This window comes from Hemibagrus wyckioides, linkage group LG29, assembly GCF_019097595.1.
Source record: "Hemibagrus wyckioides isolate EC202008001 linkage group LG29, SWU_Hwy_1.0, whole genome shotgun sequence".
Classification (NCBI taxonomy): domain Eukaryota; kingdom Metazoa; phylum Chordata; class Actinopteri; order Siluriformes; family Bagridae; genus Hemibagrus; species Hemibagrus wyckioides.
This window is the reverse complement of record NC_080738.1, coordinates 19,205,066-19,218,101: the sequence shown is the minus strand read 5'-3', so window position 1 is coordinate 19,218,101 and position 13,036 is coordinate 19,205,066. Positions and strand designations below refer to the sequence as shown.

At 40.3% G+C, this 13,036-nt stretch overlaps 1 protein-coding gene across 1 annotated transcript; it reads right to left on the bottom strand.

Annotated features, from left to right (window-relative positions):
* Window positions 1-457: 457 nt before the first annotated feature.
* LOC131349376 (C-type mannose receptor 2-like) lies at window positions 458-10,489 on the bottom strand. Its single transcript, XM_058385002.1, has 6 exons — window positions 10,028-10,489; window positions 9,288-9,333; window positions 8,352-8,744; window positions 1,960-2,304; window positions 1,326-1,420; window positions 458-1,151 (listed from the first exon to the last, which is right to left on the bottom strand). Exons 2-6 carry the CDS (start codon window positions 9,319-9,321, stop codon window positions 1,047-1,049), a joined length of 972 nt encoding a protein of 323 aa, XP_058240985.1. The 5' UTR covers window positions 9,322-9,333; window positions 10,028-10,489; the 3' UTR covers window positions 458-1,046.
* Window positions 10,490-13,036: the final 2,547 nt, after the last annotated feature.

Below are 13,036 nucleotides of genomic sequence, written 5' to 3'. Positions count from 1 at the left end.
TGGGTCGTGGATGGATATTCCAGCCTGACAATGACCCAAAACACACAGCCAAGGAAACAAAGGAGTGGTTCAAAAGGAAGCACATTAAGGTCCTGTAGTGGCCTAGCCAGTCTCCAGACCATAATCCCATAGAAAATCTGTGGAGGGAGCTGAAGGGTCAGCCACAAAACCTTAATTACTTGGAGAGGATCTGCAAAGAGGAGTGGGCCCAAATTCCTTGAGATGTGAGATGTGTGCAAACCTGGTGGCCAACTACAAGAAATGTCTGACATCTGTGATTGCCAACAAGGGTTTGCAAGTACTAAGTCATGTTATGCAAAGGGGTCAAATACTTATTTCACTCAATAAAATGCAAATCAATGTATAACTTTTTTGAAATGTTAAAAAAATGATTTTTTTTGTTGTTATTCTGTCTCTCACTGTTCAGATAAACCTACCATTAAAATTACAGACTGATCATTTCTTTGTCAGTGGGCAAACGTACAAAATCAGCAGGGGATCAAATCTGGCTGGATTTTTTCCCTCACTGTATGTATATATATACTGTAGGATGTTATTAAAAGCATGTTTATTAACATTAATGAAGTTATTGCTAGTGTAGACATGAGGACAGTTTGTACCATGCTTTATTTGTAATAATGTATTAGTAATAACTAATAAGATAGAATCACATTAGCTTGAAAGTAGCATAGTACAATCAACAACAATTTCCTCATGACAGCAAAACAAATAAACAAGCAAAGAAAATACCCAGACATTTCTATTATTGAGTCATTAAAATTGCTACTATTAATAATATTATTGCTATAAATAAAGCAATAATGTCTGATTTAAAAATGCATATTCAATTTTATAGAGTTTACAATAATATAATGCAATTACAGTTTTAAAATGAGCTCTACAGTCTCTACTATTGCTCATTACATTAGGCATGAAAAAGTGAACCTGACTGGGTGACTTTACTCTACTGACTAAAAGTTTAAATGGTGTAAATTAAATTTCTGTCAGCTTGTAATCTTGTTGGCATCAAGGTATGCTTTGAGAAGTTACAGGTCATCCCTCTTTTTCTTATGGAAGATGGTTCCATCTGGCTGCACTCTCCAGGTCACTGTGGTGTTCAACACACCATTTTCCACCAGTTTTTGCTTCATCTGCAGAATAGAAGAGGATTTAATTACCGAATTACTGAATGTTGTCAATTACTGAATACAAATGTATATACAGTCTTAAATCAGGAGTATAAGAGGAATTCTATTTTTAAGTGCAAGACTACTGGTTTAACATTTTAAATAGTTATGGCTTGTCAATGGTCATGTAAAACTCACCAGTTCCAAAATGAATAACTGGACAGCAGGATCTAACACACTTCCATCAGACTTCACCTGCAGCCTCACTATCTGCTGTTCCCTCACTGGTGGTACTGTGGGGATCACAGCACAGATACACACAGATTTAGCATTTTAAAGACTCTTAAAACACTATAAGTGCATATTAAAACTTGCTTGCTGGTCCAGTTAAAGTTGACTCTTGAAAGGATTCTGAATCTGAGGTTTTAATGATAAGAATGAAGTGTCATATTCTTGTTTTATTCTTGCATGCTGTGTCAAACTCCACATTAACCCATGTTTTTTTCCTCTTCCTCATATGTATCCTTTATTCATGTGTAAACTTCAAGCCACATAATAATTAAAGAACCAATGAAAGAGGTGTAAATTACCATTATTAAAGATGCAATATTTATTCTTGAGCTCCTATAGTCATTCAATATTTTGACTAGTCACATATGCTGGGAAGCCAGTGCAAAGTTGGAAAAACTAAAACAGCCTAGTATTGTGTAAATATTATATAACAATGAATCACTTGACATTTGGTAAGCTGGATTCCAAATAAAAGAGCACCCCTGTAGAGGGGTGAGTAGAATTACTTTAGCATTTAACAGTGCCAAAATGTTTTACTTACTGGTGTGACACATGAAAATGTGCAGATTGCTGCATGAAGCATCTTCAAATAGTGTATAATGCAGTCCACAGTTCTCATTTTTGTTTAAGTTATTTGGCTGTCCAGAAGTCCACTGCAGATTTAAAAATTTGGTCCCATCTGACCACTTCCAAGTGTCCCTATAAAGCCCAATCCAGTAACAAATAGTACTCATCTGTGATGCCACATTCATTAACAGGTCATTCTCTGTGCTGTTGGTCGCAGTGGCCAAGTCTGTGTGTAATTTTCGGCAGTAAGCCTGAGCTTCAGACCAGGTCAACATAGGACTAGTGACCCCAACAAACCTGTCAGCACCACTGTTATTACCTGTAAAATTGAAGAAAAAAAAAAAAATCAATGAAAAGTCATAGAAATTTGGGAATTTGACTTTAAACATTGTGGGCTCTGAAAATCTGAAACCAAAATTTTAGAAAAAAACAAAACAAAACAAAAAACATTTGAAACAAAAAAAATATATCAAAACATTATCTTAGATTCTATTTTTAGGTCACTATGTAAATAGAAGCAAATTTGTAAAATAAGCAATATTGATCAGCTTAAATTTTGTGTACAACGGGTTAGTGTTTTTTTAGTTTTATCCTTTTTATCAATGAATATATTAATTCTTAAAAGAATTCTTGTAAGACAAAATCATATGTTACTGAGGCAGAGCAGGAATCTGAATATGAAAGACTCTTTCTTCTGTTCTACAACTTGAAACAAATCCTGCAGGATAGGTCATGAGTGTGCACATGGAGGAATGGGGTCAGGGTTTTCTTTCTTCATAGGGTTCAGTATTTCAGGCTGTGACAATTCTACTGTACTGAAACGTTTGTGCTCGCAGCATTTAATGAAAACAATAAGCTACATAGGTCAAATGCAATTGGATAACTGTCTGTGTGTTTTTTTTATATTAATACCAGTAACAAGAAATAATGTAGTGGAGTAGAATGTGATATAGGTTACTTCAAAATATAGTGGAGTGAAAGTAAAAAGTACTTCAGTAAAGTATATTTTTAGTAAAGTACAGATACTGGAAAAAGATATCTAAGTAAGTCACATCTCGTTCTGTCGCTGAACACCAGAGGGAGCCCTCGCCCGAGTTTTAAAGCAGCACATGGTTCCCGCCCCGGGTTTCTGATGGACATTTAAGCTGCTTGCACACACCATAGGTCGCATAGTATCACTTCCGGGTTACATACTAAGCGTTACGGTGCTATTGTGTTTTTTGTGTATGACCTTGTTTGTTTGTTTTTCGGATTTCTGATTATTGCCTACCTCTGATATTGCTCTCCTTGCTCGACTCTGATTCTGCTCACTGTGTTTCGGTTTTGTTTGCTTCGTGTTGCTTTCCGGTACTTTTGACCACTGCCTCAGTTCCCCGTTTATGATTCTGTTTTCCTTTTTTTTTTTTAATAAACTGCATATGGATTCTACACCTTCCGTCTCTGGCAGATCATTACAGGATACTATGCCAGTGATGAATCCAGCAGATCACCAGGCTGTGTTACTTCTCCAGGGTGAAATTATCCGCGCATACCAGAATCAGGTGGCGGCATTCCAAGCCGAAAATAGCCAGCTGCAGCTGCAGGCTGCAGCCAGGCCACGGTCTCGGCCATGCCCCCGCCCCCTCCTGCTCCAGTTCCAAGTCGTGAATCTCCTCGGATGATGCTGCTGGATAAGTTTGATGGATCTGCAGACTGCTGTCCGGGATTTATAGACCAATGTGACATCTTCTTCACTCATCAACCCGAACTGTACAAGACAGATTCAACCAGATGCGCTTTCTTATTATCATTATTAACTGGAAAGGCTTTAGATTGGGCTTCGGCAGTTTGGGGTGTGGATCCTCAGGTCCAGACCTCCTTCACGTACTTTACTGGTTTAATTCAGGAGGTTTTCAAGTACCCGGCGGGTCGGAAGACATCTCACAGACATCTCTGTGCAGCTTTTGGAATTACTCCAGGGCTCTGACATGGCTGCTAATTATGCCATAAAATTCCATACCATCGCTGCGCAATTGGGATGGAACGACACTGCGCTACTCACTGTGTTCTGGGAGGGCCTTCATCCAGCTCTCCAAGCAGAGCTAGCCTGCCTTGTCCAGCTACATCAGTTCCGCCATCCACCTAGACAACCTTAGGCACCAACACCTGACGTCCATGCATGCCCACTATCAGCCTTGCTGGTCTACGGAGTTCTCCACCCCCAGAGAGGACACTGTTGAACCCATGCAGCTCGGGAGGGCACAAGTTTCGGAGGAGGAGCACCATCGTCGTACTGAGCAGCACCTGTGCTACTACTGCGGCAACCCAGGACACCAACTCTACCACTGCCCTGAGTGGCCCTCCAAATCTCAGGTGGGAATCCATGTTCTCCATTCCAGTGTTTCTGTACCTGCTGTGTTGAGCCATGCTCATGACCATGTTTCTTTGTCAGCATTAGTAGATTCCGGGGCGGCCGTAAACATTATTGACAGCAGGCTCATGGAGAAGCTCCATCTACCCACCGTTCCATGCACCCCACATCTATGAGTGATGGTCGTCAACAACCAGCCTATCGGAGAGGGATTCCACTACTGCCACACGATGCCATTGGAGCTCACCTAGGGACTTTTTCACAAGGAAAAGCTCTCATTCTACGTAATCAGCCCTGCTAACCCCATCATCTTGGGGCTACCCTGGCTACAGCTACATGATCCCCACATCTCCTGGAGGGATAAGGAAATAACCCTCTGGTCGCCGCACTGTCTAACCCTCGCCCATGTCTCACCACGTCCATCAAGAGCCCTGAGACCAGCACGTCTGTCACCCTTCCCAGGGAATACAGCAACCTGCAGGAGATATTTAGTAAAGAAAGAGCTACTCACATTCCTCCACATCATCCCTGGGACTGCGCCATAGAGCTCTACCCCAAAGCTATGCCACCCAAGAAACGAGTGTACCCTCTCTCCCTCCCTGAGACTAAAGCCAAGGAAGACTATGTTGAGGAGGCACTCTCAGCTGGATATATCCACCCCTCTACTTCCCCGGCAACAGGAGGATTTTTCTTCGTGGAGAAAAAAGATGGCATACTGAGACCCTGCATTGACTACAGAGGACTAAATGCTATAACCATACGTTACCCGTATCCTCTCCGCTTGGTTCCTGTGGCTTTGAAACAGCTACAAGGGGAAAACATTTTCTCCAAATTGGATCTAAGGAGTGCATACAAGCTTGTGCAGATCAGGGAGGGTGACAAGTGGAAGACGGCGTTCCATACATCCAGAGGTCACTATGAATATCTGGTCAAGCCCTATGGACTAACTAATGCTCCTGCTGTCTTTCAGTCTTTGATAAATGAGGTGTTCAGAAATATGCCCAATCAGTTCATCTTAGCATACATTGATGACATTCTAATTTGCTTCCAGGGAGGACCACATACAACATGTTTGTGCTGGGACAATGTGAACTTTACGCTAAACTAGAGAAATGTGAATTTCATTGCAAGACTGTCATGTTCCTGGGATATGTTCTCTCACCCGACGGAGTAGAAATGGATTAAGCCAAGGTGAAATCTGTCACAGACTGGCCTGAACCCACCACCATCAAGAATCTCCAGCGATTTCTGGGTTTCGCCAATTTCTACTGCCAGTTCATCAGAAACTACAGTACTATTGCGGGCCCACTCACTTCCCTACTGAGAGATAAACCCAAGAGACTTTCATGGTCTAAGCTGGCATGCGAAGCATTCGCTAAACTCAAACCTAGCTTCACGACCGCCCCCATCCTCTGCCAGCCCGACCCCGAGCTCCTGTTCGTGGTGAAGGTGGACGCTTCCAGCTCAGGCATTGGGGCTGTACTATCCCAGCATCAGAGCAGCATGGGTAAGCTCCACCTGTGCGCCTTTTTCTCAAGGAAGCTCACCCCGGCAGAGGTGAAGTATGATGTAGGGAATCATGAGCTTCCTTCCATTAAAGCAGCACTGGAGGAGTGGCATTACTGGCTCAAGGGAGCTCGTCACCTATTCCTTGTTCTCACACACCACCAGAACCTAGAGTACCTCCGTGGAGCCAAACACCTAAATCCTCACCAAGCCCAATGGGTTTTCTTCTTCACCAGGTTCCATTTTTCCATCACTTATTGCCCCGGGTCCAAGAATGGGAAGGCAGATGTGTTATCACTACTACTTGACTCTACTAATGCACTCCAGCAAGCTGAACCTATACCGTCCTCGGTGGTCCTGGGGCCTATTCAGTGGAATTTGGTGGAGGAAATTCAGAGAGCCCACACGGAGGAACAGCATCCTGCCACCTGTCCACCCACAAAACTCTACATACCGACGTCCCTCCGCCTTCAAGTCATACAGTGGACCCATGAGTCTCCCAGCAACGGACACCCTGGCATACACGGAACTGCATGCCTGGTCCAGCAATGATTCTGGTGGCCTTCCGTAGCCCAGGATCTGGAAATGTATGTGAGGTCCTGTACCACATGTGCTCAGTCACAATCTAGCTGCCAACTCAATGAGGGACTCTTAGAACCACTCCCCATACCACAGCGGCCCTAGTCTCACATCGCTATAGACTTCCTCATGGATTTACCCCATTCTCATGGATTTACCATGGTAATGATCACCATTGACCAGTTCTCCAAGGCCTGCAAAATCGTCCCGCTGAAGAGACTACCAACAGCTCTGGAGACAGCCACCACCCTGTTCCACCATGTGTTCAGGAACTACAGGCTCCCTGAGGACATAGTCTCTGACCGGGGCTCCCAGTTTACCTCAAGCATCTGGCTGGCCTTCTGTGGTAAATTGGGGATTAATGTGAGCTTAAGTTCAGGTTACCACCCACAGTCTAATGGCCAAGCTGAGTGGCTGAATCAAGAAATAGGGCAGTTCCTTCAGATATACTGCAGCTGAGAGCAATACAAGTGGAGTGAGTTCCTGCCCTGGGCAGAATACGCCCAGAACTCCCTGACGCATTCCTCCTCTGGCCTCACGCCCTTCCAATGCATCTTGGGCTACCAACCACCCTTGTTCCCTTGGTCAGAGGAACCCTCCGATGTCCCTGTAGTGGATGACTGGGCCAGGCAACGAGACCATGTGCGGCTGCAGAGGGCGATTCAACGTCAGAGACTCCAAGGAGACCAGCGTCGCCGTCCGCACCCTGCTTACCAGGTAGGACAGTGGGTCTGGCTCTCTACCAGGAACTTGAGGCTCCAACTCCCATGCTGTAAGCTCAGTCCCCCATTCAATGGGCCGTTCAAAATCGTCCACCAGGTTAACCCTGTATCCTATCGCTTAAGGCTCCCTCTGACCTACCACATCTCCCCCACATTCCATGTCTCACTCCTTAAACCAGCCGGTCCTCGAATCACCCCCCACCACTGGACATGGATGGAGCACCCACATACCCAGTACAGGCTCTTCTGAACTCCAGGCAATATTCTAGCAGACAGTCTAGCAGACATTGTAGACCCCACATTGATAGAGGAGTTTCACCGGAGTCACCCCCACAGGCTGGCTCCTCATGCTCAGGGCCATCCACAAAGAAGAACACCGGGAGGTGTTTCTAGAGGAGGTGGGCCACATCTGTCACATCTCGGTCTCTCGCTGAACACCAGAGGGAGCCCTCTCCCGAGTTTTAAACCATCACATAGTTCCCGCCCCAGGTTTCTGATGGACATTTAAGCTGCATGCACACACCATAGGTCACACAGTATCACTTCCAGGTTGCATACTAAGTGTTACGTAGCCATTGTGTTTTTTGTGTACGACCATGTTTGTTTGTTTTTCGGACTTCTGATTATTGCCTACATCTGATATTGCCTTCCGTGCTTGACCTTGCTTTCCTTTTCGACTCTGATTCTGCTTGCTGTGTTTCAGTTTTGTTTGCTTCATGTTGCTTTCCGGTACTTTTGACCACTGCCTTATTTCCCCGTTTATGATTCTGTTTTCTGTTTTTTTTTTAATAAACTGCATATGGATTCTACACCTTTTGCCTCTGGCAGATCATTACAGTACAGTAATGAATTACATTTATTTTGCTACTGCCCACAACTGCATTTCTGTGTAATGGTGTCTAAATATCGTTAACATTAATTTGAATTTGAATTTAAGTTTATTTATTAAAATTCAACAGCCTTTAAAATTAAAATCAAATACATTAATATATAAAATCATAAAACCACATATAAAACCACCTGACTACTTTGCATTTTAATATATTTCTCTAATTTGTAAAGTATTCTTGAGTAACATCTATGCTATTTAAGCAACGTAACAGGGATGAGTATTTTGTATTTCTTAATAAAGTCAGAAGAAATGCTAGAGCATTATATTTTTCAAATCCAGACAACAAACCAAAATAGCAAATCAAAATACTGACTCACCATTGTAGCATATAAAGGGTCTCAAATCAGTGCATTTGGTATCCCACCAGTATCCATTGGAGTTTATAATACCACATGATTCATATCCATAGTTATTATCAGGATCCCCAGGACCCCACTTCCTAAAAGTGGTGTTCTGCAGTGGAACTTCATTAAAGGACCAGCGCCAACTGTTGATGTCATTGTAGAGTCCGATCCAGAAAGGTGCTGTTATACCTTGGCTTACTAATAATTTATTTAGCCTTACCCAGTCATCATTGCTTTCTATTGTTGCCAGGTCAGTGTACATCACTCTGCAGTAACTTTGTGCAGTTGACCATGTCACTGGTGTCGTGATCAAGTGATACTTGTGAGGGACAGTTTGCAGGATGGAAATGATAGTTGGGACAAGACCTGTAGGTGATATATTGTAAAATCTACTGTACATATGGTTTTACATTTGTTCCTAATGAAAAATAAAATCTATAATAGGACATTCCTGAGCTGTTGTGATTTTCAATCCAATCACAGTGATCACAATAATTTACAGTCACTCAAAATTATAGGAAGGGCACATACTGAGCATGACAAAGAATAGTCTTTCCCTTTTAACAAGGCCTCAATAAGTGTTAACCAGCTAGTTGGTCCATCGGGTTTTTGAGCTAATTCGTTTAGGTGAACACTGCATATGGTCCCTCAAAATGTTAAGAGCAATACATCCTATAAGGATTTTGCTGTAATCTATAGGCCAATGTTCTGCATCATGATTATCACACATGAACTCCCATGATCAAAATCCATACAGTGAATCTCATTCATCTTAACTGACAGTGTTACTGACAATGGTAGCATGTGCAGGATCTCCTTATAGCACAAAAACACAGCATCACAATAAAATGAATAGAAAAAGATCAAAATTTAAAAAAATATTAAAAAGCATTTAAAAAATAGGCTCACCAGTGATAGTCAGGAGAAAAAGGCAGGGCTTCATGATGGTGAATGGCTGGGAAATTAAAAAGATAATTATGGACCTATTTGACTTAAAAAAAAAAAAGTACTCATTGATGTTTTTTGTGTTTGTAGATGTCTATTCTGATGTCTACTTTAGAATTAATCAATCATGTTTATCATAGAACATTTTATAGACATGTTTAGGTCAGTCTCTGCTGTCTGCTGCTAGCAATGAACTCCTTGTACATGTGTAAAATATTACAGCATTTAAACTGTGTGTTTAACAGGGAATGTATAGATGGCCAGCCCAAGCATGCAAAGTAGTTTCGTCAAGTGTCATTAAAAGTAAATTTTTAGGGAAATCCCTCTCATGCCCTGTTCACAAGTATGATTATTATAATCTCACACACAAGCAGGTTGTAATATCAGAGCAATACAACCAAAGAATGATGTTAATGACCAAGTTGTCTGTAACTCCAGGAAAGGTAAAGAATTTTTTATTTAACATGTTTTTACGCTGACAGACACAGCTATGATTGTAATAGTGAAAATTTAGTAGGAAATATCAATAACGCAATTACTTAATATTTAAATAGGTCAGCATAGTCTTTCTCATCTAGTTCAATAAACATTAGTGTAAACGCTCTGTTAAAGATCTATTGACACATAATTATAAGCAAAACAGGGCTATCAAACTATAAGCAGACTAGCAGTACTAGCTACAAACACATAACACTGATACATACCTTTCAGAATGCACTTTCTTTAGTAGTTCCTAACCTTTTACAGTATAAAATATCTTAGTTGATCCTGTTCTGCTTTTCCAGGGTATGTGACTGATGCAGTAGTAAGAACCTTTAAAAGGGGTGGAGACTGATTTTCATTTTGGTTGGAACACAAATCTCCTTGTTTAAACAGCAAAGAAAATGGAAATGTTGACCAGTCATTCTCAAATTTCATCACAAAAAAGAGAAAGAGTTCAGATTTTATCCAGTAAGTGAAACAACAGTATGAAGAGTGTGAACTTAGTCCCAAGTAAGCGGTACACAAAAACCTCTAGAGTTGATCTGTATGGTTCATTGGTGGATCATTTGATTTGTCTCTTGTGAAAACAATGTAGTGGCAGTCAGTTCCACAGTTTGTTCTGTAACTACATGCTGGCCAAATGTTACCTCACAGACCTACAAAAAACTATTCAACTGGGTTTCTGTGCTCTCACAACACAGTAAGCAGTGTTAGGTACCATAGGCTAATAAAAGCATTGTGGAACTAGCAGTTTAGTAGTAGTGGTAATAATGCAAACAACAGCAGTGGTGGTCAGTAACTAAGTAAATGTAATTTGTTACTGTACTTAAGTATCTTCTAACAGTATCTACTTTACTAAAGCATAAAATTCTTTTCAAACATTTTATTTTCACTCCACTACATTTTGAAGTAAAATATCCTACTTTCTACTCCACTACATTATCCTATTATCCTTTATCTATCGTTACTTGTATTTCAAAAAAAAAAAAAAAGCAGTTTTCCAATTATAGTACAGCAAACCGAACTACAGCGCATGCATTATTTTTGGACCAACGTATCTTTTTGGTTTTATTAAATGCAGTGAGTGCAAATATTTCAGTAGAGCATTAACACTGCAGTGTCTCAGCCTGAAATACTGTAGCCTACGATGGAACCCATTCCACCACCTGCACACCCATGACCCGTTGGCCTGACCTGCAGGATTTGTCTAAACGTAAAGGTGAGCACATGATAATCTGAGTTTCTGAGTTTCTTTAATACGAAATCTAATGTTTACTTGCAACAATGAAGGATTTTATTGTGTGTGTATAAATCTGTCATCTTAATTATGTCATGTTTGGCTAGTTACACTTTAGTTAGCTAAGTAAGCTAATGTAAACAGTAACTCTTGAGCAGCAGTCTATTTTAACCTTACTTATGTTACACAGCAACACAATAACCCAATAGTTTAACTTTTAGTGTTGATATTTGACCAGTCACCAAGTAACATTTCTTTTCCATATTTTTTTTATGTAAAGCAGAATAATTGTCCATCACACACCAAAGCATTAGTTACTAAATACTGAAATATTGACTTTTTCCTCTGAATCTGTAGAGCAGCAAGTTTCTGCAAGTGAATCTGCTTAGACCTTCGCTGGTCATTTATTTAAACCAGATTCCCAAGACACAGGAGTGTCCAGCACACATTAGATATTCTGTATGAGTTACCAAGTCCGACTGTTGCAGTACTGCTGTAGTACTTCATATTTTCTTCTGCCATGATGTTTATATTTTCATGTTTAAGCACTTTTTGTAGGAAACAATTTACAAGCCACAGATCCTGTCTTTATGTAAGGCTCTTTTTTCTTGTGTACACACACACACACACACACACACACACACACACACACATCTACATGGTAAAGTGTTTTATCAGGTTTTAATTTGTTATCTTAAGTGTAACATAAATCTCAGCAGGAAAACCTAATTGATCTCAAGTCCTGCTATTTTACAGCCCCATGTTCCCCTTGTGCTCCTTGATTTAGAATACTTTTGTACTTCAACTCAAGTATAAATTCACAGAAAATATTTTCGTACACCGAGGTTAAATTGACTCAAAAATTCGAATCGAATACCGAAAATTTGAACACAGGGTTGTCGAGGACCGAGGTACCACTGTACATATAAATGATTCCAACCACACGTGAATTAGGCAGAGGAACTACAATATGAAACATCATCACGTCAAAACAATGACAGGGTGTTGTTTAGGAAATACCAGCAGGGCTCGCTGTAATAGGAAAATAATTCAGGTGAGAATGATATGATTAACACAAAGCAGCAGGCTTCATCACTGAATATGATTAGTTTTCTATAACATGACCTGGTTACTAAAGAGAAATGTATACACGAATCATGCTGATATTTTTCTTCACATTATAGCCAGAAAGCCTATGATGTGGTTCATGTCTGTTCTCAGGTGTGAAAGTATGTATATGTTGTGACCTACTATGTAAAGCTTTCTTGCCAGTCATTTACATTACAAATATTAATTACCATTTCAGTTTTCCTTAAAATGTGAGTTTCGGTAAAATCAAGCAAGATGAGGACATAGAATCATTTAATCTACATCTACTGATATTTACTATTATCACACATCTTGCAGTAACCAAAGGCTATTAGGCATTTAAAAAAAAAAACCTCTTATTTCTAGATATATATGTCACAGAATAAATCATGGTGATTTAAATTGATTTTCTAAACAAATGAAGGTGATTTTCTAAACAAATCACCGTCAGAGATGGAATAAGTAAGGTAAGTTTTCCCTTTTAAACACAAACACATATGATTTAGTAACAATACGTCAACAATTTATTCATACATTACAAAGGGGATTCCAAACGTTACTTTTCCAAAATTAAAAAAAAAATTAATGTTACAGGCACAGAAAATAATACATTATGTAAACAAATACTTTTCTAACCAAAAACTATAAACAATATAGTTATTAGAATCAGCCACCATCAGAATAGAAATGTCTTTATTTTTCCAGTAAATATTAAGGAGGTTTATGATTTATGAAATGCTGATCTTGTTTTCCCTGGCTTAATGTTTGAAGAGAACAAGTTTGTATTTTCATGCTGATAGTGACAAGTGAAGGTAGGATGGAAATAAGTCTGTGATTTAAATTATCCCTAGGTGAAACAGTTTTGCATAATATTGCTGGATGTCTAAAAAAAGACCTTTTCAAA

Excerpts from the sequence above, each read along its gene's own strand:
- LOC131349376 (XM_058385002.1), bottom strand. The coding sequence starts at position 9,321 with ATGAAGCCCTGCCTTTTTCTCCTGACTATCACTG. Across the intron at positions 8,745-9,287 it reads TTTTCTCCTGACTATCACTG|GTCTTGTCCCAACTATCATT; the intron begins GTGAGCCTATTT and ends TATCACCTACAG. Across the intron at positions 1,421-1,959 it reads CATTTTCATGTGTCACACCA|TACCACCAGTGAGGGAACAG; the intron begins GTAAGTAAAACA and ends TGATCCCCACAG.